This window comes from Furipterus horrens, unplaced genomic scaffold, assembly GCF_987537825.1.
Source record: "Furipterus horrens unplaced genomic scaffold, mFurHor1.1.pri manual_scaffold_10, whole genome shotgun sequence".
Lineage (NCBI taxonomy): Eukaryota > Metazoa > Chordata > Mammalia > Chiroptera > Furipteridae > Furipterus > Furipterus horrens.
Window position 1 is genome coordinate 44,204,033 of NW_028327180.1, and position 23,598 is coordinate 44,227,630.

The 23,598-nt window shown below is 43.4% G+C and overlaps 2 protein-coding genes across 6 annotated transcripts in view; one reads left to right on the forward strand and one right to left on the reverse strand.

Moving 5' to 3' along the window:
• Positions 1-5,839, forward strand: part of ADGRE3 (adhesion G protein-coupled receptor E3) — a 56,562-nt gene extending 50,723 nt beyond the window's left edge. For all 4 annotated transcript variants that reach the window (XM_090289668.1, XM_090289671.1, XM_090289669.1 and 1 more), the window contains 3 exons: positions 1,002-1,170; positions 4,854-4,949; positions 5,634-5,839. In XM_090289668.1, coding sequence (XP_090145794.1) covers positions 1,002-1,170; positions 4,854-4,949; positions 5,634-5,642 — 274 coding nt within the window. In that variant the 3' untranslated portion in view covers positions 5,643-5,839. The remainder of the gene's footprint in view (positions 1-1,001; positions 1,171-4,853; positions 4,950-5,633) is intronic.
• A 4,192-nt stretch (positions 5,840-10,031) lies between these two features.
• On the reverse strand, positions 10,032-21,977 carry CLEC17A (C-type lectin domain containing 17A). 2 transcript variants are annotated; one of them, XM_090289673.1, is made up of 12 exons: positions 21,865-21,977; positions 21,645-21,722; positions 19,634-19,666; positions 19,501-19,551; positions 19,379-19,417; positions 19,164-19,205; positions 18,419-18,559; positions 18,272-18,334; positions 16,539-16,634; positions 16,282-16,433; positions 13,366-13,475; positions 10,032-11,388 (listed from the first exon to the last, which is right to left on the reverse strand). In XM_090289673.1, exons 1-12 carry the CDS (start codon positions 21,905-21,907, stop codon positions 11,256-11,258), a joined length of 981 nt encoding a protein of 326 aa, XP_090145799.1. In that variant the 5' UTR covers positions 21,908-21,977; the 3' UTR covers positions 10,032-11,255. The 2 variants fall into 2 exon arrangements, with proteins under 2 accessions (XP_090145799.1, XP_090145800.1); XM_090289674.1 differs by lacking the exon at positions 10,032-11,388 and adding an exon at positions 12,798-13,192 and having other exon boundaries at positions 13,373-13,475.
• Between the last annotated feature and the right edge of the window lie 1,621 nt (positions 21,978-23,598).

Consider the following 23,598-nt stretch of genomic DNA (forward strand, 5'->3'; position numbering starts at 1 on the left):
ATAGAAACTCTAAGAGTTGCACTTCTGAAGGATGTCCCAACAAACTGAGGTTCACCCCACAGGTAGAGACTTATTTGGCTAATTATAACAAACTTAAATGTATATCTAAGAGTTGTGTATAAAGGATTTAGATTAAAATATGTTTTGTATAATACCATCTCAAAAAATTGGGAGCTATGAACATTTTTTATTTTGTGGCATCCATTTAAATTGGAACACATAATTTGATATTTTCATTTTAACCACAAAAATAGCATGTTAAATTTTTTCACAATTTTTAAAAATACATAAAGTGAAAGTGGATATCTCCCCCTTTTCCTGCTACTTCCACTTCCCAAGAAAGCTGGAGTTAACAAACTTTATGATAAGTCTGATGTAATATGTGTCATATTTTCCCCAGAGCTTTTTCTGTGCATTTCTATAGAACAGACATGCACACATTCAATAAACAACACACTACACAAATCATTCCTCAACCAGCTTTTCTCACATAAAATATGATGGTTTAAAATTAGGGATATGTATACCTGTACATATATAGTGACCTTACATCTCAGTTTGCCTGAGACAGTCCCAGTTCATGCCTGTTGGCCCACTGTAATTATTAATAGCACCCTTTTTAATCTCAAAAGCTTCCCTGTTTGAATAACAAATTATATGACCCCCATCTATAAAAGAGTAAAAGATAAAGAGCCCCTAGTTTTAGAATGTTTTCTGTATAAATGGTACTGATTTTGTTCTATATACTGTCCTAAATACATATGTTAAAGTCTCGTTGAATCTTTGCAGCTGCCCTATGAAATAGGACTATTATAAAGATGAGGGACCAGAGTTACAGAAAGGCAGAGTAACTTGCCCAATGTCACACAGCCAATTAGTGCTGCCTTGGATTTAAACCAAGGCAGTCTAGCTCCAGAGTCCTCCCCAATAACAACTACATTAAGGGAGTGTTCACATCCATCATTAACTTTCATACATTTTTACTTTTTTACTCCCCTCAGGATACTGACACTGAAAGCGACAGCTCAGGTCTTTATTCTGGGCTGCACGTGGTGTCTGGGAATCCTGCAGGTGGGCCCAGCTGCCCGGGTCATGATCTATCTCTTCACCATCATCAACAGCCTGCAGGGCGTCTTCATCTTCCTGGTCTACTGCCTCTTCAGCCAGCAGGTAAACTTTTACCCCTTTCTTTATTGTTTTTGTTTTTTTTTTTTTTGTATTTTTTGATTTAACCTTTATTGTATATTTTTTCATTACCATTTAGTCTCCTTATACCCCACCCCACATGTTTTTAAATATTTTATTTATTTATATTTAGAGAGAGGGGAAGGGAGGGAGAAAGAGGAGGAGAGAAACATCGATGTGTGAGAGATACATCAGTCAGTTGCCTCCTGTATGCCCCCAACTGGGGACCCAGGCCACAACCCAGGCTTGTGCCCTGACTGGGAATCGAATTGGGGACCTTTCAGTTCAAAGGCCAGCTCCCAATCCACTGAGTCACATCATCCAGGGCCCAATTGTTTTAAGTTAAGACAAATTTCCAGGTATGTAGTTTAATGAACACTTAGATCCATTTTCTAAATTTTCTTATGAACTTGTGAACAGTATGTAAGTACAACCTATATTTTCTCTACATTGTTATGATATTGATTGTAAGATATGTCAGTTTATTTTTTTAGTTGTTTTTATTTACTGATTTTAGAGAGAGAGAGAGGAAGGGAGAGGGAGAAATATTGATTTGTTTTTTCAACTTATTCATACATTCATTGGTTGCTTCTTGTATGTGCCCTGACTAGAAATCAAACTCACAACCTTCGAGTATTGGCACCACATTTTAACTAACTGAGCTACCCACCAGGGCAAGATATGTCAATTTATTAATGGCTTTCACAAATTAAATAATTACTACATCAAGGAAATATCGTAGTTTTCCTCAGCTTTCCCATATGTAATAGTCAGCTATTTCAGTGTAACAAAGAACATCAAAACTCTCAGTGGCTTAAACACAAATATTGAGTTTTCTCATTCTTAAGTCTGCAGGTTGGTAGGAGACCAGCTGATCTTGGCTGGACTTAGCTTGCCTTGGCTATACAATGCAGGTATATTCAGATCTACTCTTTGTGACTCATCCTGAGGCTTGGAAGAAAAGGGAGCAGTTTCCCAACATAAGTTCTTCTTGTGACAATGACAAAATCACAAGAAGACAAGTCTTACTAGGCAAGGCCATTTCAAGCCTTGTGATTCTGCCTGTATCACCTCCACTGATATCCCATTGACCAAAGAAAGTCACATGTCCAAGCCCAAAGTCAAAGAAGATCCAACCACCCACCATGAGGCTAAAATAGAGTGTAATAATACTTCCACATTCCACCCTTCTATCCATCCATTTATCCCTCTCTATTGTAAGCCACTGTAGCTTACGTGTATAGTCAAAGAAAACTGTAGGCAACTCCTCCTGATGGATGTATGCACCTGAATGAGCACAATGCAAAAGACTTATATGTACTCTTCCCTCAGTTCATTTCAATTCTTGAGGTATCTCATAGTGCAAGCTTCCAGTTTTTCAAGATATATATTTTATATTCAGTATGACTACTAAATACAAGCCAATTCACATGTCTGTGGCTGAACAAAAGAAACAGTGGTATGTGTCCAACACTCAGGAAATTCTGACTGTTCTGGGCTTGTTGACATAAGCCTCTGAGATGGTACCTTACTGAGGGGCACTCAAGGATAATTTGGACTGCACATTGTCTCTAGAATTGAAGCTCAGACATGATGAAACCCTACTGTATACTATCGAACTATGCTGACATACTTCTACCTAGATTTAGTTAAATCACACTACATCTATAGAGCAGGATACTATGCAACCATGAAATATAATATTGTAAAATACTGAAACCACAATGAAGTTGGGCTCCACATGGTCCAAGTCAGGAGGTACAATGGCCAAATAAACATAGTTCAGCAACCAGAAGAAATACAAAATCACTCAAGGTCTTTATTTATACAAGTACTTCTCAAATACCATGAAGAAGACACACGGTCCAGGTATCCCTTTACTGAGCCCAACCACGAAGATTTTGGGATTGTTACTGTAGCAAAACATGTGTGACTGACACACTCTCTTTTCTGTTACTGGTACTATTCTCCCCCTCCCCCTCCCTCCTTCCTCTTCCTCCTCATCTCTCTCTGGCCTTCTCCTCCCCTTCATCTCTCTTTGTCTCCCTACTTCCCTCCCTTCCTTCTCTCCTTTCTTTCTCACTCTGCATTCAGGTGCCCAAAGAACCAAACTAAGGAAAAAAGAACATCTTCTCAGTGGTTGAGGGAGAGGAAGAAACTGAGCTGACAAAGCCAATACTTCCTGGGGAGCAAAGAATGAACATAAACTTGAAACATTCAAATATTAAATTTTGTCCAGGCACAAGAATAATTTGGGACTGGAAGGCTATCCAGAAATGTATTAGGAAAAAAGCAAGTTTCAATGTTGCTCCAGAAGGGTTGCATTTTGTTTATATAATGTATATAAACATTTATTGTTTATGTCGTTAGTAGGTATAGGTATACAAGGCAAAGCACAGTGGTTCTCAAACAATCCTCAAAGGCGGGGGCATACTGAGCAATGTCTAGGGACATTTTTGATATTCACAACTGGGGAGAGATGCTACTGGCATCTGGTGGGTAGAGCCCCCATCCCAAAGGATGATCCAACCCAAGATGCCATTAGTGCACAGGATGGAAACCTTCGTGTGGCAGATGCTGATCATGGCCTCCTCGTGTCCCTTTGGCATTCATCTCTACATGCCCAAGGTTGCTGATTGCAAACACCTGCGACTCTATGCCTGTGGGCTTCTTACTGCCCACAGGACATGCCTAGCCTGTGCATGGTGACAAGCTGGTGGTTCCTTGACAGTAGCTATCAACTAATGACTTATGGGAGCCAGTGGATAAATGTCCCAGATCTCTTGAGCCTGAGGTGAGATAACTCTGAGGTGTTTCCTATGCTATTTCCCAGAGCTCCTGAATGAGACTGAGCCCCTGGTGTCCGTGCAGAAACTCAGTGGAAAGGATTAGGTACTTTTTACTGGCTGCTTTCCCTTCCCTATTTCACTTCCCCTCATCTACTAGTGTTTCGGGAGATTACCCCTCAGATGAACTCTACACTTGAACCCCGTCTCGGGGTCTGCTTCTAAAAGACCCAAAACCAAGTCACATGGAAGGATACCACCAAAACATCAGATATCTTTCATTAGATTGAGGAATTAGGTGTGACTTCTATTTTCTTCTTCTGCATAAGCATATTTTGTAAGTTTTCTACAACAAAGATATATTCTGTAACATGCAAAATATTGTTATGGTAAAGTATACATAACATAAAATTTACTATTTTAACCATTTTTAAGTGTATAGGTTAGTGGCATTAAGCATACGTTGTGTGCAGCCATCACCATCACCCTTCTGTAGAACTTCATCATCTCAAACTGAAACTCTACCCATTAAACACCTCATTTTTCCCTGCCAGTCCCTGGCAACCACCACTCTACTTTCTGTCTCAATTAATTTGACTATTATAAGAACTTCATATATGTGGTATCATATTGTATTTGTCCTTTTGTGACTGCCTTATTTCACTCAGCATAATATCTTCAAGGTTCATCCATGTTGTAGCATGTGTCAGAATGTCATTCCTCTTGAAGGCTGGGTAACGTTTTATTGTATGTATGTATGTATGTATGTATGTAGAAAAAGTTATTTTTTTTTTCACAATGTCATTTTCCTCTTCCTGACTCTGCCTTTTTTCTTCTCCAATATTAACAAAAACCATCCTGATATTTCCTTTAATGTTCCAGGTTCGAAAATGGTTTGGAAACATTGTGAAACCTAAATCTGAATCTGAGACTCATACACTTTCCAGCAGGGTTGGTGCTTACTCAAAACCCAGTGAGGTAAGAGGACTTGTGGTTTATTCTAAGGTTTCACCCCATGTCACCTCAGACTTCCTCTCCTTGTCTTAATATTAGCTCCCCTTCCTAGAAGGTATAGGGAAGAGTTTTTTTCTTGATGACCTAGTTAGCATCGCCCTTTATCACTATATTGTTCCTAGTAACCTTGCTCACTCACACTGCTTAAGCTGGCTTTGGTATCTATTTTTGTCATTCAAAGAAGTATAGGTAAAACAGATCCTCAGCACCACTACCATCCAAAGTAGACTTCTTTAGTAGGAGACATCATCTTAGACACAGAGCAGTCATCATCTGAAATCCCACTATCCCATAGAGAGGTGAACACAAGCCCAGTTGAACTGATGGATACCGTGGAAAGGACTCCAGGGGAGGAACTCCCTTCAGCTGTTCAACATAATTATGGGGAAGGAATGCATAGAATAATGGTTTCTTCCTAGAAGAGGAAATGATCCTGTTAGAAAGGGAACCTCCCATTATAAACTAAGGCCACACCTCTCCTAGGATTCCAAAATACTAGATCAGGCCATCCTCGCCTAGTGGAGCTCTCTGGGTTTAACCCACTCCTACTCTTCATCTCTGTTTTTTTGTTTGTTCGTTTGTTTGTTATGTGTTATCCATACATACATCTTTAATTTAAACATCTTTTGTGGGGGAATGTCTTTCTAGAACAAGTGAAGAGAAAATATTAAAACTAGAGCACTCAACTTCACATGGAAAGTCATGTCCATGGATCTGGTTGACATTGTGAAGAATGAAGCTGAGGAAAAAAGAAATCATTATACATATTATTCTTGGAGAAGAAATGTTTAACCTGCACTTCCTCAAGTGTTTGTTATATATAATGAGCTCTCAATAAATGTGCTTTGAATTGATTTCTCTTGTTCAGTCTATGCTTGCCCCTGGTTACCCAAATCATGACCGCTGCAAGTACTTTTTGTAAATGAGGAGGTCCCTTTGAAGGCCTCTTCTCATGTTCTTTCTCTCACTTATCCTAAACTTGTTCTTTTTTTATTACTTTAAGATTTTATTTATTTATTTTTAGAGAAGGGGAAGGGAGGGAGAAAGAGAAGGAGGGAAACATAGATGTGTAAGAGAAACGTCAATCGGTTGCCTCTCGCACACCCCCAACCAGGGACTGAACCTGCAATCCAGGCATGTGTCCTGACTGGTAATCGAACCGGCAACCTTTCATTTTGCAGAATGATGCCCAACCAACTGAGCCATGCTGGCCAGGGCTAAACTTGTTCTTTAATCTCATCCACTCCGCCAAACCATCAGATTTACAACCTTTCTTATCCAGGCTAGATCTCATGATCAACCAAGTGAAATGAGTCTCTCCTATATTTTCAACACCTTTGCTTTCTCATTCTGATTCTCTATGTAACTGGGAAAACCCCAATCGAACAGTAATCCAAAGATGACAGGCACTATGCATTGTCTGTCTATTCAGCAGCCATCACCACTATCATATGTTCCTTATTAACCATGATATTTAGCTGGAGGTGGGAGGGTGGGGTATTACCCTCCCATGGACATTTTTCAATGTCTGGAGAACGTTTTTGGTTGTCATGACTGGGGTGAGGTGTGATGCTACTGGCATCTAAGTGGTAGAGGCCAGGAATGCTGCTAAATACCTTAAAATGCACAACAGACCACACACAGAGCACAAAGAACTTTTCATCTCTAAATGTCAGTAGTTCTGAGGTTGAGAAACACTGATCCTAACTAACCATAATAATCTTATTCTTATTTGCTAAAGATTGGTTCAGGTTGGACACTTGTACCAATGGTAACCAATGAGATATAAGAAACAGGTACCAGAAAATACTCTTTCTCCTTGATAAAAACAGACAGATTTAAAGAGAACCTGACCATGACTTCCTATTTTGGGCTATCATAATAATATGATGCTTGGAGGAAAGATGGAAGAGGGGAAAGATGGAAATAATCTGATGTTTTGTGACATTGTTGAGTTGTTGCACCAACCCTTGGGCTTTTTCCTATGGAAGACAAACTCCTGTTGTTAAGCCACTTTGGGTCAGGTAACCTGTCACCTGCAACCCAAAGCAGCCTTCTTTACGAACCAACCATGTTTCTCCTTTACTCTTCCATCAAAGCAGTGGAATCCCAGAACCACTCATCTTGGAGCCATTACAAATGTGTGCTTTCTGATCTAAACAAGACCCTCCATTCTCCCTGAAGCTTTCCCTCATGGGGAGCTTCTGTTTCCATTTCCTTCTTCAATTCACATCACTTTTCCCCTTACATAAGGTATAAGACTTTGCTTCCTACTTCACCGAGATCATAAACACCAGCTGATGAAAAGTCCCTCAATTTCCTGGCATCTCTTACAAATATATCCACATCCATACCCATCCTTGCTTCCTTCCCTCATCGATGCCCATTGTCTCCCCCTCCATTCTAGCACAACAAGAAAGGAGTCCCTCATCTTATTTAAAGCTAACCCCTCTCTCTGTGCTTTGGAACTCATACCCTCCTGTGTCTTTGGCAGGCCTCTCTCCATTGATTATTTCCTCTGTCTCCTGAGTCTTTCACATCCTCTTTCCTTTAAGTATGTGAAAGCTTGCTCAGTAAACTTTCTCTGTAAAGGGCCAGATAATAAATACTTCAGACTTTTGGGGCCACACATAGTGATATAGATAGATGATAGGTAGGTAGATAGATAGATAGATAGATAGATAGATAGATGTGGTATGTGTGTAAAGGGATATATATGTATAACCATTTAGAAATACAAAAACTCACTGGCCGTACAAATAGGGCTGCAGGCAGGATTTGACATTTCCACACTCCCCAAGCTATAGTTTGCTGTCCCTGTGCTAAAGAAAGAGAATGGAAGAGTCTAGGGAAATGACCACTTGTACATGTTTCAATTCCCTCCACTCCATTCCCTAATATATCTGCTTCTTTGAACCAAAAGTCTGCTGGGACCCATAGCAGATGCATGAGAAGCCCCAAAGAGAATTCTGAGGTTGAAATGTCTCCCCCACACACCAGGTGGACCACCCCAAGATAAGCTGAGGAGCACACGAAGGTGAAGGTCAGACACAGTCTGTCTTAGGAAGAGTCCAGCCCAGGGTGTCCATGGGCCTCCTGGGATAAGGTCAGCATCACTCCCATGAGTGTGTGCCTGATCCCTCTGACCCACAAGAACTCCAAGAGGAACCCTGTCCTGAGTCTAACAGGGAGTGAGGAGATCAGGGAACAGAGAGGCACCTGCCTGGTGGACCCCCTGGGGTGGAGAGTCCTTCTTCTTCCACCACTTGGGAAGCTGCCACTGCTTAAGGTTCTCAACCCCCAGACCTGAGCCCCAGAGGAAAATGAGATCCACAAGGGGCCCCAGAAGCCCCTAAAAAGAGGATGGTCCAACACAATGGACACCCAGCAAAGTAGAGCTTCTGGAACAGACAGACAACAACTTCAAACAAGAATAATGAAAATAAGAACCTAAAAAGTTTGAAGCGCAGCACCAAAAAGATCTATGGAACTAAATAAAATGAGAATACACAAAATGAGAAATTTTGCTGGATAAATTAAAGAAGAGGATGATCACTGTCAAGGGCCAAAGTAGTGGCTTAGAAGACCACGTGGAAAAAATATCTCAGAGCACAAAGCAAAATGCCAAAAGACGAAAGTCATGAAGGAAAAAAATCAGTATGGGAGACCCAGGAGGTCTAATATGGGAATTACAGGAGGTTGTGTAAGAGTAGGAAGGAGAGCATGCTCAGATCCCTCCCACCCCAAAAAGGCACTCTGCTGCAATACACCATCCCTCTCTTTCTAGTAACAGCCCAAATGCTAGAAAAGTTTACACTCTGCTGTCCCAGCTTCCTCCCACCTCCTCACTGCTCAGCTTGCTGCAGTCTGACTTCTGCCTCCAACGGGCCCGTGAATCAGTCAATGTCCGGATTCTTCCTCAGTGCTAAGACCACTGGCTGCTTCTCAGTCCCTTCTGCCTTGACCTCACTTGATGTTGTTGATCCCTTTTTAATTTTTTTAAATGAAAGCTCCTGCCTCTATCTAGCAAACAATACATGCTTGGTAAATCATGGTAGTAAAGGGTACCTCTTTCAAGTACATCTCTCTATCTGAAATTAGACAATCATGAGAGTTGGGGAAGGGAGATAGGTTTGAGCCTATTGTGGACTCCCTAGCGTGACTTGGAGACATGACCACAAACCCCTGCTTCCCCATTTCTCAACCCACATATTAGGGGAAACTAAAGCTTACGCTTCTGAGATGCGGACATTTCCCTAACCCCAGCTGAAGTCGATTAAACCAATTTGTCCTCTGGGTGGAGAGCTTGGAACAAGATGCCCACTCACTCCGCAGTCTATGGGCTGCATGGGAGGCTGGTTTCAGTACTGGTGAGTTAGGGGCAGGTGTGGAGGTGATGGGGAGACAAGTATAGAAGGAACAGAAAATGAAATGAATGCCAACCTCCCTCGCTGCCCTGCCTCCACTCAGAGCCTCATTTCCATAATCACCTGCTTTCAGTCAAAACAAGAACAATTCTAACAGCTGTGCGCATTTGTTGATCAATAAGTTGATTTGGAGAATGTCTACTCACCCCTGAATACAATTCAGGGATTTTCCAAAGGAACTTCCATGTTGAGTTGCGCTCAGCTAGGAGTAGTACCAGCTTCCTAGGGGATGATGTTGATTGTCACGATGACTGGGGAGAGGTACCTCTGGCATTTAATGGGTGTTACAGGCTTAATTGTGTCCCCACCCAAAAAAAGTTCATATGTTGATGTCTCAATCTCAAGAAGCTCAGAATATGACTGTATTTGGAGATAGGGTCATTAAAGAGGTAATTAAGGTAAAAAGAAGTCATTAGTGTGGGCCCTAATCCAATATGACTGATGTTCTTTAAGAAGAGAGCAGGACACAGACATGCACAGAGGAAAGACCACATGATGACACAGCGAGAAGACAGCCATGTGTAAGCTGAGGAGGGAAGTCTTACCAGAAACCAACCATGCCAACACCATGATTTTGAAGTTCCATTCTTCAGAACTATGAGACCATGTATTTTACATATTTTTGTTGTTTGAACCAGTCTGTGGTACTTTATTATGGCAGCCCCCGCAAACTAACACAGTGCGCAAGGACCACACAATGAAATGGCATTTTGAGAAGCTCTAACATTGCAAGAGCTAATAACCCCAGAAGGTTCACTTGGCAGTAAAGTGAAATACTTCATCAAAGATTTTTACAAACCACAAATAGTTCAAAGGCACATGTGCATAGATATCTCCATTGCTGTCCTGAGGATCTGACCAAGTCATGGCCTACTTTGCCACATGCGGTGGGGAGTCTTGCCTTTCAGCTGGTCTGCCTTTCTAGTTGTTCCATGGGCCAATTCTAGCAGAGGTCTGATTCCACGACCCAGCTTGGTCAAACCTCACCTGGGACATTGAGGAAGTTGCTTGTCAAGAATAATCTTGCCCCACCCGCTTCCCAGTCGCTGATGCACATCAGGTAGGCAGTACATTAGCCCACCCCCAGTGCATCATGGTTCAGAAGACCCAAGTTATTTTGAGCTCCAGTTAAATGAATCAGACCCAGGGTCCCCAGAGCAAGCATCACATCCTAAGTATCATGATCAAGGACTTGGGGACTTTCTTCCAGACCGCAGAACTGGGAGACCATCACTAAGACATGGTGTCCCTCCAGCACACCATTGGCTATGGACTGAATGTGTGTGTCCCCTTCAAAATTCATATGTTGACACCCAACCCCCAATGTCATGGTATTCAGAGGTGGGGCTTTTGAGAGGTTATTAGGTCATAAAGGTAGAGCCCTCATGAATGGGATTAAGTGCCCTTATAAAAGGTGCCCCAGAGAGCTCCCTTGTCCCTTCTCACAAGGAAGGATACAGGAAAAAGACAGCATCCATGAACCAGGAAGCAAGCCTTCACCAAACACTGAATCTCCTCCCCACACCTTGATCTGGGGCTTCCCAGCTTCCAGAACTTTAAGAAATTAGCTGTTTATAAGACACCCAGTCCATGGTGTTCTGTTACAGCAGTCTGAACATAATAAAGCACCATCCAACTGAATAAGTCCCCAAGTCCTAACCCTAGCGATGGTCTGACTTTCACCCCAAGGAACTTGCTACATCCAGGCTACCGGTTCCACCTTGCGCACCTCCAAATCAATTCATGGAGCAGCAGGGTTTTCTGTGGAAGGGCAGGAGGTTCCCATCTCCAAGAGCTAAGGGGCACTCAGGCACAGACCCCGACCGAGTCTTATCCCTGGGGTTCAACAGGAACATTTCCGCTCACAAATCCAATATGTAGCTTTGTTGCAAGAGAGGTCATTCCAGGTGCCACCTGTGTTCATGCTGGCACAATCCTCGTTGTGAATATTGTTAGGTTCTTCAGGTCCCCAGAAGCTGAATAGAGGAAAAAGTGGGTGTGCGAGGGGTGAACAGGTGGACCACAGAGTATTTTTCAGGGCAATGAAACTACTATTCTACATGATACTGTAATGGTGGATACATGACATTGACATTGTGCATTTGTCAAAACCCATAAAATGTGCAACACTTGGAGTGAAACTTAATGTAAAGTATGGACTTTAGTTAATAATAATATGTCCATATTGGTTCATCAATTATAACAAATTCACTACATTAATGCAAGATATTGATAACAGAGGGAATTGTGTGCTGAAGAGGAATATATTTATATATATGTGTATATATATATATTTGCTATATATATATATAGCAAATCTCTGTACCTTCAGCCCAATTTTTCTGTAAATTAAAAAAATTAATTGTCTATCTTTTTTTTATTGGGGGGAAAAGGTCTCCGTGGTACAGGACTCTCTTTTCTATCTGAATCACTTCTCTCAGCCTCTCAGAATTATCTGAAGATGCTGCATTATCCCCTTCACCCCAACTTGCCGGCCCTAAGTCAGCTGCACCTCCTCCCTCCTGAATCAGTTTCCTGCAGCTGGTCAATGTCTGCCTCCTCTTCCAAAGAACACAGCCTTTATATCCCTAATTCCTCCAACCTTCCAAGTACTGTAATGTCTTAGGTCAGGACAGATCCTTATTTGGTGACTCAGGTGCACAGGATTTATTAAAGGACACTCAGGAAAGAGGAACTGAGAGAAGCAGGACAGGGCAGGGAATGGAGGTGAGTAAGGCTGTGGGTTCAGCTGAATCTAGCCTCAGTCTGATCCCATAGGGAGCTCTGGAGTGTGAATAGCATCAGAGTTAGCCCAACTTGAGACGAGGTGTCAGCCTTCTCTTAGCCAGTCATTGGCTATGGGCTGACCCCAGTGGTAATAGGTGAGCAGGCTTCCATTCAGCTGAAGACAACTATCTGGAGAAAGCACAACTGTGACCCATTTACAGCCAATGCCCTTTGCTGGCAGATGACTGCACAGCCCCATGAAGGGATCTGAGCTGGGCACCCACAGTGCCACACCATGCTGTGCCATCTGTATTTACAGAGTTGTGCCTCCGTCCAATGACCTTTATTAAAAGCGAGGTTCCTGGACAAAAATAGTAATATCTCTAATATATAAAGAGCTCCTAGAAATCAATAAGAAAAAGACCAAAATCCCAATATAAAAAAAAGATATGAATAGATAAATCACATAAAAGTTAATACATATGGCTATTGAACATATATTTTGTTGCTATAAAAGAAATGTAAATTAATACTACACTGGGATTCTATTTTCCACCTGTAATTAAACCAACAAAACTCCAAAAGTTTGATGAACATGTGGGCCAGAAAACTATAATACTGCTGAGAGATTAAATTGGTATAACCAGTATGGGGGACAATTTGTTTATATTTATTTAAAATACAAATACATATACTCCTTTAGAAAGTGAGGTCTAAAGGCTAAGAGAATAGACTTTGGAGCCAGGTTGGTTGGCACTGCCATGCTAGCTGTGTAACCTTGGGCAGGTTGCTTAACTTTTCTGTGCCTCAGTTTCCTCATATTTAAAATGAAGATAAAACTACTTTCCTTACAGGATTATTAAGATTAAATATGTAAATGGGTGAATATCTGTAGAATGGGAAAAAAAAATGAGGTCCTGCTCATCCCTTTGGCAAATCAAAATCTTCCTCTTCCTCTTGTCCTATAGCCACTCCATCTTTCTTTTCTTTCTTTTCTTTTTTTCCCAACCATCAGCCTGGGGACTTGATATATTTGAGCAGTTGTGCTGAAAGGTGATTAATGCAATGGAGGAAAATTAAAGAGGTGCAAGGACCAGAAGCCCTATCAGAAAAAGAGTGCCCTGTGCCTCCCTGTCCAGCCCAGCCTGGGATCCTAGAGAATCTGCTGGTTTGGACTGCACAAGAACCCACAATGAGCAGAAAACCCAAGGACTCTAGATACTTGCCTCAAAGTGACTGGCGACCCATCCAGCCACTTCCAGTCCCCTTCGTGCACCTTGTCACTCAGCCCCAGCCAGTACACCCGTGGAGAGCGGTGAGCCTTGGACACAAAGTTCTGCAAGTACAAACTCTATTCAGCCATCAATTCTTGTACATGACCTTCTGGATGAGGGTTTCCCTGTTCCATGCCACATACATTTAGGGCTTTTGAATGCTACCCTCAAAGTCCCTCCCAGTCCCTGTGGCACCCAGAATAGGACAACACCTTCTTCCTGCTTGAGCATGTGTGGTGAGAATAATTATGTTACTTTCTCGCATGACCTGTGAACCTCTCTGTGCCTTGGTTTCCTCATCTGTAAAATGGGATAATAGTAGCTACCTCCTCACAGGGATGTGAGGATTAAATGAGTTCATAGGGTAAAGTACTCAAAACAGTGTCTGACACACAGTAAGTACTGTGTGATATCTTCACATTTAACATGGTAACATTTGAGGGACATTTTAATAATAATTGATGTCTTGGTTTCCTGGGTACTTCCACCCTACCCTGCAGTCCTAATCTCCATTGAGGCAGAAAAGGAATTCATTGCTTTAGAAAAAAAGAGCATCAAGGGGAAAGAAAGGAGAGGAGAGGGGCTTCCTGCCTTCTTGTATTTCAAAAGCTCAAGCCTTTGGGAGAAAAAAAGGCCTTGGGCAAAAGACAAAAAGATAAGGAAGAAAATATGATTAAAAACAACTCCTCTCATGGCAAACTGACCTACAGTGAGAGAAACCAGATCCACAGTTGCTTGGGGTGGGAGTGAGGAGATGTTCTAAATCCTGATTGGGCTGAAAGTTACATGGCTGTCTGTATGCACATGTCAAAACTGAATGTACACTTAGGATCTGTGCGTTTTACTGTATGCAAATCATACCTCACTCACCCAATCATGTTTCAGTACTAAGATTCTCTAAAAGTTGGAGAGGAGAGGATACAAAGGGGAAAAAAGTTTTGAAGCTGTAGACATGGTGGGTGCCGGAGAGAGGGGCTCTGCATTCATTCCCAGTGATAGCCAAAACCTCAAATGGGTTTGGAGACTCTAAAAAGTTGAGTGCACCTGAATCCTTGCTCCTAGGTAAAGCCCTAGAGAGGTGTCAGGAAACCAGAACGACAAAAGAGAGGGTTTGCCTCTCAGATTAGAGTAGTACCTAGCACATAGCACATAATGAGCTCTCAGGAAATGTTGGTCGAGGTAATAAATTGATAAGTGAGCTATGCACTTTGTACAGATTATCTCATTTGATCCTCATTGTGACCACAGAAGCAAGTATCTTCATTATTGACATTTTATACATGGGTAAGCTGAGGCACAGAGAGGTTAAATAACTTGTCCAGGATCATTCGGTCAGTAAACACCAGGTTGGTATAAAGACATCAAGGACCAGACCAGTGGTCCCCTCCACATTGACCCCACAGAAGCTGTCCATTCAGAAGGAAACTGAACAATCCCAACTGAAAAAGTAACTGTCCACAATCCAGGTATAACAGGAGCTCAAAAAAACTAAATGAGTTATTTAAATCTAAGAAAGGTATATTTCTTGTACACCTGAATTTAGGGAATATGATTTATACCTGCCCGACTCACATTATCTAATTTAATCCATCCAAACCCTTCTATATTAGCTACTCATACAAATGATGCTATGAAACACAAAAGTGAAAACAGAGAGGACCTGCAAGAAAAAAAATAAGACAATAAATCATCTTAATAATAAAATAATAAATGTATTTACTATTTTAAAAATAAAAATCTAATAATAAATACATAATTAATTATCTTAATAAAATCCAACCAAATCAATAATTACATTAAATGAACATAATCTTAAAAACACCTATTAAAAGCTAGGGATTGTCAGACTGCATTTTTTAAAAATAAGACCTGACTATATGCTGTCTATAAGAAATCCACTTTAAAAATAATGACATAGCACTGGCTGGTGTGGCTCAGTGAATTGAATGTCAGCCTGCTAACCAAAGGGTCACTGGTTCGATTCCCAGTCAGGGCACATGCCTGGGTTGTGGACCAGGTCCTCAGTTGGGGGTGCTCGAGAGACAACCACACATTGATGTTTCTCTCCCTCTTTCTCATTCCCTTCCCCTCTCTCTAAAAATTAAAAATATATACTATTTTAAAAAATAAAAATAATGACATATATAGCTTAAAAATAAAATGATAGGAAAAGATACACCACGCAAACACGTGGGCTCAAATCTCAGCACTGACACTTACTAGTTGTTAGTGACCACAGAGAAGTTGCTTAAGCATACTTTGCCTTTGTTTCCTCATCTGTGACACGCAAATGACATGTGCTGTACTCAAGTGGTATTACTACCTAACTATCATAGTACAGAGTCATAAAATTATTTACAAATATTTCAATTCTCCTACATATGCACCGGTAGAACTGTTTCCCTACCACCTTAAAGCATAGGAATGCCCATGTGATTTGCTTTGTGAGTGCACGTAAGTGGAAGTCATAAGGGTCAGTGTATAATTTGCCCCAGACACTTCGACCATTGAGCTATGGGGACTCTGTTACTTCAGCATAACATACCTTTTCCTGACTCAGACAAGAATTTATGAGGATGATGTTATTGCAGGTAATATGTTAGATGTTTGGAATAGTCTGGAGACAAGGAAGTGTTACATAGGAGCTAGAAAACTGAGGCTTGCAGAGAATAAGTAAACACAACCAGGATTTGAACTCAAGCCAAGCATACCCTCTTAAGCTCTGCGTGATGTTATGTCAGTAAGAGCTTGCTATGAAAAGTTGCAATGGTTCAAAAGTAATTCCAATTTAGCTCCATCCAGGCCAGAGAGGGATGTGTAAACCTGGGAGAGAAGCAGGTTCTCAGGGGCTTGGAAGGGATAGCTCACCTGCTCTTCAGGGCTATTGATGATGACCAAGTGAGAGTAATTCTCTTGGCAGAACTGCCGGGCTTCATCCCACGACTTGGTGTTTGGGGAGAAGTAGTAGCACTTGCCCTCGAAAGGGAGCCAACCCTCAGGGCAGGTGACCCTGGTACTGTCTGGGAACAGGATAGACTGCCATGAAAATCGCTACCGTGGATTTGTGCAATAGGCCAACTTTGCCATGCTCCCCATCTCAGGATAGTTCTCCAAGTCCCACTCACCTAATAAACCCCGAAGTTCTACCAGGGACCGGTTGGTGTCAGCTCTTACTTGGTCAATGTCCTTCTTCAGGCCAGCCAGCCCAGCCATGCCAGTCACTGTCAGGGAGGGCTGGAGGGTTAGAAACCCAAACCCCCATCTACCCACTCATTCACCTGTTACTGCAGACACAGCAGAGAGAAGCAAAAGCCATTCTCCCCACGGCACCCACATTCTTGTGGGTGGTACTACAACTCAAAAACAACATTCTCTGTGCCCAGGGGGAATGCTAGAGTGGCCCAGAGAAAGTATTAATCTCTGGGACTTGGGGAAGAATGGGGAGGGTGGGCTTCCTGGAAGAGGTGAGTTTTGAAGGAAGACAGTGATTCAGTTACTGTGAGGGAGTGGGGCACAGTAGGCACCTTGGAAGCAAAGGTACAGAGGCAACTATGTTAGGGAAGGCTGGTGCAGTAGAGGTTGAGGGGACCTCATAGGAACTTGAGGTCAAAGTAGGACGAGGGCCAATGTCCTGTTCTTTGAATATCAAGTGAAGGGTTTTGTATTGGATTCTGGGCAGTGAGAAGCCACTGGTTATGGCTGTGGGGTGAGGAAGTGTGGAATGCAGTGATTTTCAGACTTCAGCAATCATGGTGAAGATCATGCCAGCCCAGAAAATTTTCTACAATTAATGTGTGTGTTTCCACTGCTCCCACACAAGCTTGTCCTCTTCCAGCACCCTCTAGGGTCATCAATAGATGGCCCTTCAGTAGATGAGCCAGAAATATAAGATATACAGATAAAGAGACAGAGATAGGCCTAGACACATATAACACATGTTTGTTATCCTTGACACCCTTCCCTCTCACTCACCATCATGCTCAGTCAATCCATCCCCAGATCTGATCAACATTATCTCCTAAGCCTTCCGACTTCACAGCCTTCTCTCCATCCCCACAGCCACAATCCTCATCCAAGTCATCACCACCCCTCACCTGTCCAACTACACCATCCTCCTCCCTTGTGCTTCAACAGAGCCTTTGCACAAGCTTGAGACCCTCAACCCTTCACCTGGTTAATTCCTTCTCTTCCTTCACTCAGCTGCAATATCATTCCTGAGAGGGGCCCTGTATGACCCTCCCAAAGATTAGGTCAAGACCCCTTGGTAGACTTTTTTACAGAATCACCTCCTCTTCCTTTAGACTGGTCATCAGAATTTGAGATTTTATACTTATGTAGGTGATATTTGGTAAACAGCAGTTTATGCCTGTGCTGTCAAATAGAAACAAAATGTGAACCACATGAGTAATTTTAAGTTTTCTAGTAGACATATCTTCTAAAGTCAAAAGAAACGGGTAAAATTACTTCAAATGCTCTTTCTACTTACCCCAACATATCCAAAATATTATCATTTCGATGTGTAATCAATATAAAAGATTGTTATTATAAATATTATTGAGATATTTTACATTCTTTTTTTGTAGCAAAGCTTTGAAATCGGTGTGTGTTTTAGACTTGCAGCACATCTCAGTTCAGAATGAGTACATTTCAAGTGCTCAGCAGCCACAGTGACTCATGACCACTGTGTTGGGCAGTAGAGGTCTAGACACACAAGATGCAGGCCCATGTCTAATGAGTTCACCACCCTACCCACCCAACCTCCACCCCACTGCCTAGCCAAGTGCTTGGCAAACTTGGTCATGGTTTGAGGATCACGTCAATGTTCATGCATGGTATGAAGATGATTGAAAACGCTCACCATTTGCTTGCCATGCCGTCTGCTGAAAGGTTAACATCTTCAGTTCTTCCACCACCTCCTGGTCTATAAGAAGGAGCCCAGCTTGAGCCCAGTCCTCCAGTACCCCATGCCCAATCTCTTCACATGCCCCATGCTCCCCCTACTCACACTTAATCAGGGTTACAGCCAGACCAGTGCAGGCCAGGAACAGTGACACCACCACCAGCAGACACAAAAAAGCCATCCATCTCTCCTCCTGGTAGCACCAAAGATCCCCAGATTTCTGACTGAGCCAGGGCACTGGAGTTGCTGGGGAGGAAGGAGGGAACAGAGAGACCAATAATGGTACTTGAGAGAGCATGGAAAAGAACCTTGAGTCCTTCTCCAAAAGCAAGGGGACAGAGGTCTATGGTCATGGTTGTATCACCAGATGGAGTCAGCAAGAGAGTGTCGGGGAGAGGAAACCCTGAAGAAGCCCAGAGAATTCATGGAGCATTCTATTACAGCCTCATCATGTTATTGGACCCTCACCCTTATGACAGAGATGTGCAGAAGTAAACTGCAAGGTCATGTGTGACTTGGACCCAGCTCTGCCATTACCCCCTATAATGCATTGTCTTCTGCCCTCCAGGAGCTCCTGCTCAAGCTGCTCCCCATTCAAGGAAGCCTGTGGATCCTTGCATCTGGGGCAGAGAATGTTTTCTGTACCTTATATGTGAGCAGGAGGTGGGCCCCAAAGAGCATATGCAGACACCTTGGACCCCGGGGAGTCTAGTCTAGACTCAGGGAGAAATAGCTTCTGAGAGGAAGCATTTCTCTGCCCCACGGTCTCACTCCAGAACTATAGGTCTGAATCAAATACACTGGCCACTGTGAGAGGAGAGATAGGAGAACATATGGAGGTCTCACTTACTGGCTTGGGATGGCTGGAATGGTGGATGCTCAAGAGTGATGTCTGGGAGAAAGGGGGAGAGAGTTTTATTCAGAAGTTGCTGAAAGACTCTTGTCTTCCAAGATCAACAAGCCTTTATCCCCTCTGATTTGTTTTCTAGTCAGATTTGGGGGACTGGAGAAAGGACTTCCAGGTGTCCCCTTTCAGGCTTCTTGAAGGGTCGTCCCATGGCTCACCCAGTTGAGATGTGCGGGTGACTGGGGTCAGATCCAGGTCTGGAATTGGTCAGAAAGATAATGGTCATGTAGAGCAAGACATCAGTCAGGTGAACACAAAAGTCCCAGCCCTAGATTCTCACCTGTGATCTTCAGTGGCTTGCGGGGAAGTGGAAGAGTTTCTTGGTTTTTTCCTAAGGAGGAAGGAAAGATTGCTCAGGCCCAGAGCATGGCAAAGCCAACACTGGGTCTCCTGCACCCCGAGCCCCGACTCACCTGCCCTTGGAGGCCTTGGTGGAGCCATTGAACCTGAAGAGGAGAAGCTCAGAGTTAGAGCTGGTCTGCAGGTGAAAATGAGGTCAAAGGCAGTGATGGAAACAATATTGAGATTGTAATAATGCTGTTGGGCATGAGAATAAAATGGGGGTTAGAGATGGGGACAGGACTGAGATACAATAAACAACCATCCTGGATTACCCAGGACTTCCCAGTTTTAAAATTGACAAGTCCCACATCCCAGGAAACCTTTCGCCCCTGGGCAAACTGAAACAGTTAAAGGCACGATTAAGTTTAGGGGTAGAGATGGAGTCAAGGTTGAGGCTGACATGAGGATTTGGATTGGGATGAGGATGGGGCTGAACATGCGTCAGGGACCATAATGGACATGGGAGTAAGGTGCTGGTGGTGGTGGTGGTGGTTGTGGTGGTTGTTTTTAATCCGAAGCCTAGTCTTTTTATTAAGCCAAAGGGGAAAGTCCTTCATGCACACCGAACACTGAACATTAGGGGGAAAACTATTAGCTTTGGTCTTGACAAGAGAACTTCAATTAAGCAACCTGGCTAGACTACCCCTGCAGTTAAAGTTGTGTTTTGTTTTGTTTTTCTGATTGCAATAACCTGAAGGGAGTAGGGTTGTGATTCAGGATGTGGTTGATGCGAAGAATGGGGTTGTAGTTGCGTTGAGGGATGGGGAAAAGATGAGCTGGGATGAACTTGGATTTGAAAAAGGGAAGAGCCCTGGCTGGTGTGGCTCAGTGGATTGGGTGCCGGCCTGTGAACCAAAGGGTCACCAGGTCAGTTCCCAGTCAGGGCACAGGCCTGGATTGCAGGCTGGGTCTCCAGTGGGAGAGTGCAAGAGGCAACCACACACTGATGCTTCTCTCCCTCTCTCCTTTCCTTCCCATCTCTCTAAAAAATAAATACATAAAATCGTTTTTTTTAAATTAAAAAATAATAATAAAAATCCACATTGGATTTCTAAAATTTAGTGAGAAAAGAGTATAAAATATATTTTTTCTAAAAAGGGAAGAAGTTGAGGTTGGGTTGTAGTTCTGTTGGGGCACAATGATGGCATTGGATTTGGAATTGGAGATGGGGATGGAGATATATTATAGCTGCACTTGGATATGGGGAGGGGGCTAAGTTTGGGGAAGGGGTGGTCCTGAAGATGAGGATGGGGTTAGTCTGGAGCTGGGTTTGAGAATCATGTTGGGACCAGGTTGGAGTTGGAGACAGGCAGTCCAACAGCAGAGTCCTGTTCACCTCTGACCTTATCCCAAGCCCCACAGAGCCCTGGGACCTCCCAGGTTGGCCCCAGTCTACACTCAGAAGTGGAAGATGTGGATCCCCATCCCACATAGAGTAGCCCCTGCCCACAGTCACTAAGGCAGCATAGTCAGCCCTCAGGGGCCCTGGAGGGAGCTGATTCAGGGAAACTTCCAAAATCTCCACTTTTATACCCACTTATCAGATTCTTGTTGATTCCCAAGCCAGATATGGGCCATCCAAGTCTAAAGGCAAATCTGGGCCCTGGGTGTAAATGCTAGGAAGTTGGGGAGCCAACAGTCCACTCTAGTTTCTCAGGCACCACTTTCCTGTCTCTGGGTCTTTGCATTCACCAATTCTCTCCTGGGCTTCTCTTCCTAACAAACCCCTCCTCATCGCTAACTCCTACTCCAATGTCCCCTCTTCTAAACCCCCAAACCTCCCACCATTGCAGACAGAGTCCTCCATTACCCTCAGGATTTCTCCAGCCTCTTGGTTTATTCCCCTGTAGATCTTCTCACCTGAACTGACTACCCCATCAGCCTGAGATATATCATCAAGGGCAGGGCAGAGGCATGGGTGCTCCTGCCATCAGAGTGCCTCAGAGTACCTGGCACAGGCTGAGTACACAGGATGCTGACCATGTGTCTACAAAGCCCAGCTAATGTCCCCTGGAGTCCTAGCTCCCCTTCCAGCCCACAAACCACATAGCTCTTCACCTAGCCTCTGAGAAGTCCTCTTACCTGGCTTGGGAGGAAGGTCCTTGTAGGAAGGTGCCATGTTCTCATAATCATCAGCATCTTCCCCCTCCTCTCTGGTCCCTTTCAGAGGAAAAGCAAGTGAGCACCCAGCCCTTTTCCTCCTCTGTCCCTCAGGCCCCAGTTTTCAGCCTCAGGGTGGAGATGCTATAACCTGGGTCCTGACCACCCCTCACTCCCAACCCAAGTCTGTCCAGGGCTATACCTGGCAGGTCCCGGCACCCAGAGTTAGTATACAGGGTACGCATGGCTGTAGCTAACACAAGAAACAGAAGATGCAGACAGAGCTTGACAGCTTCTGCCCCGTTTCTTTCCTGCTCAGGTTTCTGGGGGTACTCTCAGTTCCCTTTTTTTTTTTTTTTAAAGACAAATACATGCAAATGTATCTTGAGAGGGACCTCCCCCAGACCACATACACACACACACACACACACACACACACACATCCCTTTATCAAGGTTAGGGTTAGGATGAGGGTGTGGATTGGGATGAGGGTGGGGTTGAAGATGGGTCAGGAATAGCGATGGATATGGAAGTAGGGTTGTGATTCATGATGTGGTTGAGATGAAGAATGGGGTTGTAGCTGTGTTTGGGGGATGAGAAGAAGTTGAGCTGGCATGAACTTGAGTCTGGAAAAGGGAAGTATCAGTTCATGCATAGAAGTAACAATAACAGCAGCCCTTGCATTTGAGTTTCTACCACGTGCCAAACCCTGGGTAGAAAAGGTGAATAAGCTCCTTCCTCCATGGAACTTCCCATCAAGACAGGAGAGATGATAAACCAGTAACAAAATATAAAAATAAAGACTGTAATTTTATTTTCTTTCCAATCGTGACTTTTTTTTTTAATAAAACAGGGTAATGCAGTAGGATGGGAGCTAATGTAAAGAGGTGATCAGGGAAGGCCTCCTGGAGGTGGTCACATTTGTAACAAGATGTTAAAATGATAGTACTAAGTACTCCCACATTCCAAAGTGAAGTTCTAGGACAATAGATCAGTTAGCTATGGCTGCATAAAAAAATTACCCCAAAACTTAGTGACTTAAAACAACAGTAGCACTTATCTTTTCAAGAGCAGCTTCACTGTGTGGTTCTGGCTTGGGATTTCTCATATGCTTGCAGTCAAAATGTTGGCCAGAGCTGTAGTCAGCTGAAGGCTCAGCTGGGGCAAGAGCCTTTTCCAAGATGGTGCCTTCACATGGCTCTTGGTGGAAGGCCACAGTTCCTCTCCATGGGAGCCTTCCTAAAAGGCTGATTGAGTGTCCTCACCACATAGTAGAGGCCAAGGTGGAAACCACAATGCCTTTTATGATCTAGCCTACAATGCCAAACTATGATCTCCGCTAGACTCTATTTGTTACATGGGCCAGCTGTGAGGCCCTGTGGAAGGAGACAACACAAGGGCATGAGTACCAAGATGTAGGGATCACTGGGGCTGTCCTGAAGGCTGGCTACTGCAGTGATAGATATAGAACTTGCAAAGGAAACTTTTTCACACTGTAGCTTGACATTGACTGGTGGGTGTTTAAAAAGTGAAAGTTAAACAGAGAGGGAGAGGACTGCCTTACCCCATGGGAAAACCAAAAGATGGGGTTTTGACTCACACCCAAAACAGCATGAAGTGAAAGAATGGACCTAGAAAAAAAAGCTGTCATAGGAGTGGTCGCATTTTTTAGTATAGCACAGATGTGGGTGTTTCCTGTGAGCCAAGTGAAGGGGGTGGTATAACCAGCCTGAAGCCATTTGGAAGAATCCTGTCCAAGAGGGCAGCCTGCCTGTATTTCTCAAAAGGACTGCTGTCAGCCTTTGGGCCTAACAGCCTTAGAATTATCCATAGCTTCTCCCTTGTAGAGGTAGTGTTGTATGTAATCAAGTGACACTGAGGTAGTTCCAGCAGACAGAATTCTTGGGCAAATTGGGGGCTGCTGCACACTCAGGCA